This window comes from Mus pahari, chromosome 6 (assembly GCF_900095145.1).
Source record: "Mus pahari chromosome 6, PAHARI_EIJ_v1.1, whole genome shotgun sequence".
Lineage (NCBI taxonomy): Eukaryota > Metazoa > Chordata > Mammalia > Rodentia > Muridae > Mus > Mus pahari.
Window position 1 is genome coordinate 66,624,942 of NC_034595.1, and position 1,363 is coordinate 66,626,304.

The following is a 1,363-nucleotide window of genomic DNA, read 5'->3' on the forward strand; positions in this document are numbered from 1 at the left end:
CAATCCTACCCCAACCATAGTTCACTGATCCCTAGCTGGGGAGGATGCCTAGACACTCATGCCACCTTTTACTGACTTGAAAATTACAGGGGTTATAAGACAGAGTGAGTGTGTGCCTCAATGTTGTCTATTCCTACCATATAAAAATCTCCCAGAGTCCATTCTATCTGCAGGACAAATGTCTCTACAGTCTAATCTGTCCTTTATCTTCTTCAGAAATTACAAGACCTACATCCAGGCCATTGGGGACTTGAATAACCTATTTTACTCCCGTGTGAGGAATATCTTCCATCAGAATGATACCATCTACAAACTTTCTTACAATGGCCGCTTGTCCAGCCAAGCTTGTCAACTTGCCCATGATCACACAGGTTCTGTTTGCACATTCTGTCTCCCTCNTGTCCTAGGATCAGCTCAAAGGGACTATTGATGATTTATGAGGCATATCCAGACCCTTCAGTGCCCTCCCCTTTAGGACCTGGATCACATACATAATAGATACTTTTACACTGTCAGTATTGGGAGCTGGAACATCAGAATGCTTGGTACTATGTGAGCATCATCATATTGATAATGTGTACTGAGACTTGACTCAACACCTCAAGCAGAGCTTCCATTGCCCATGATACTAAAAGAGGTCTGACCTACATCAGATGACACCAGTCTTCTAATACTGCCCACTCCTTACTCGCTTACCTATATAGAGCACATAGCTTCAGGCAAGGAGACACATGAAGCAACATGGNGCTACTGTAGCTCTCAGGTCTGTGTGATTATTGATGTTCTGGAATAGATGGAGTGATCAAGCTGAGAAAGGTTCAACTACAGGATGAGGGAGAGCTAGAAAAGATCAAGAAGAAGAGACGTTTGGATTTCCTGGATGTCCTCTTATTTGCCAGAGTGAGTATGTACAGCAAAGTCCTGAGAGTCTTCCTGGGAACACAGAAGGAACAAGCATAGCTCTGACAATGCCTGTTGCTTCNCTCAGATGGAGAATGGGGACAGCATGTCTGACAAGGACCTACGTGCAGAAGTGGACACATTCATGTTTGAGGGCCACGACACCACAGCCAGTGGAGTCTCCTGGATCTTCTATGCTCTGGCCACCCACCCTGAGCACCAACAGAGATGTAGAGAGGAAGTTCAGAGCATCCTGGGGGATGGATCCTCCATCACCTGGTAAGAGTTNAAGAAATANAAATGCCCTTATTCTTGNNGTAGAAAGNATTCCCCTGGTCTCCAGTCTACCTGACCTTCAGGATGGACTTTATTTCAGGGATCACCTGGACCAGATTCCCTACACCACCATGTGCATCAAAGAGGCCCTAAGGCTTTACCCACCTGTCCCAGGCATTGTCAGAGA

General features: G+C 45.8%; 1 protein-coding gene across 1 annotated transcript in view; it reads left to right on the plus strand.

Annotated features, from left to right (window-relative positions):
• LOC110323152 (cytochrome P450 4A10-like) overlaps nt 1–1,363 on the plus strand; it is a 15,570-nt gene that overhangs the window by 7,079 nt on the left and 7,128 nt on the right. Inside the window, exons 4-7 of the mRNA XM_029540390.1 lie at nt 217–371; nt 794–900; nt 989–1,179; nt 1,277–1,355. Of these exons, the coding sequence (XP_029396250.1) occupies nt 217–371; nt 794–900; nt 989–1,179; nt 1,277–1,355 (532 nt within the window). The remainder of the gene's footprint in view (nt 1–216; nt 372–793; nt 901–988; nt 1,180–1,276; nt 1,356–1,363) is intronic.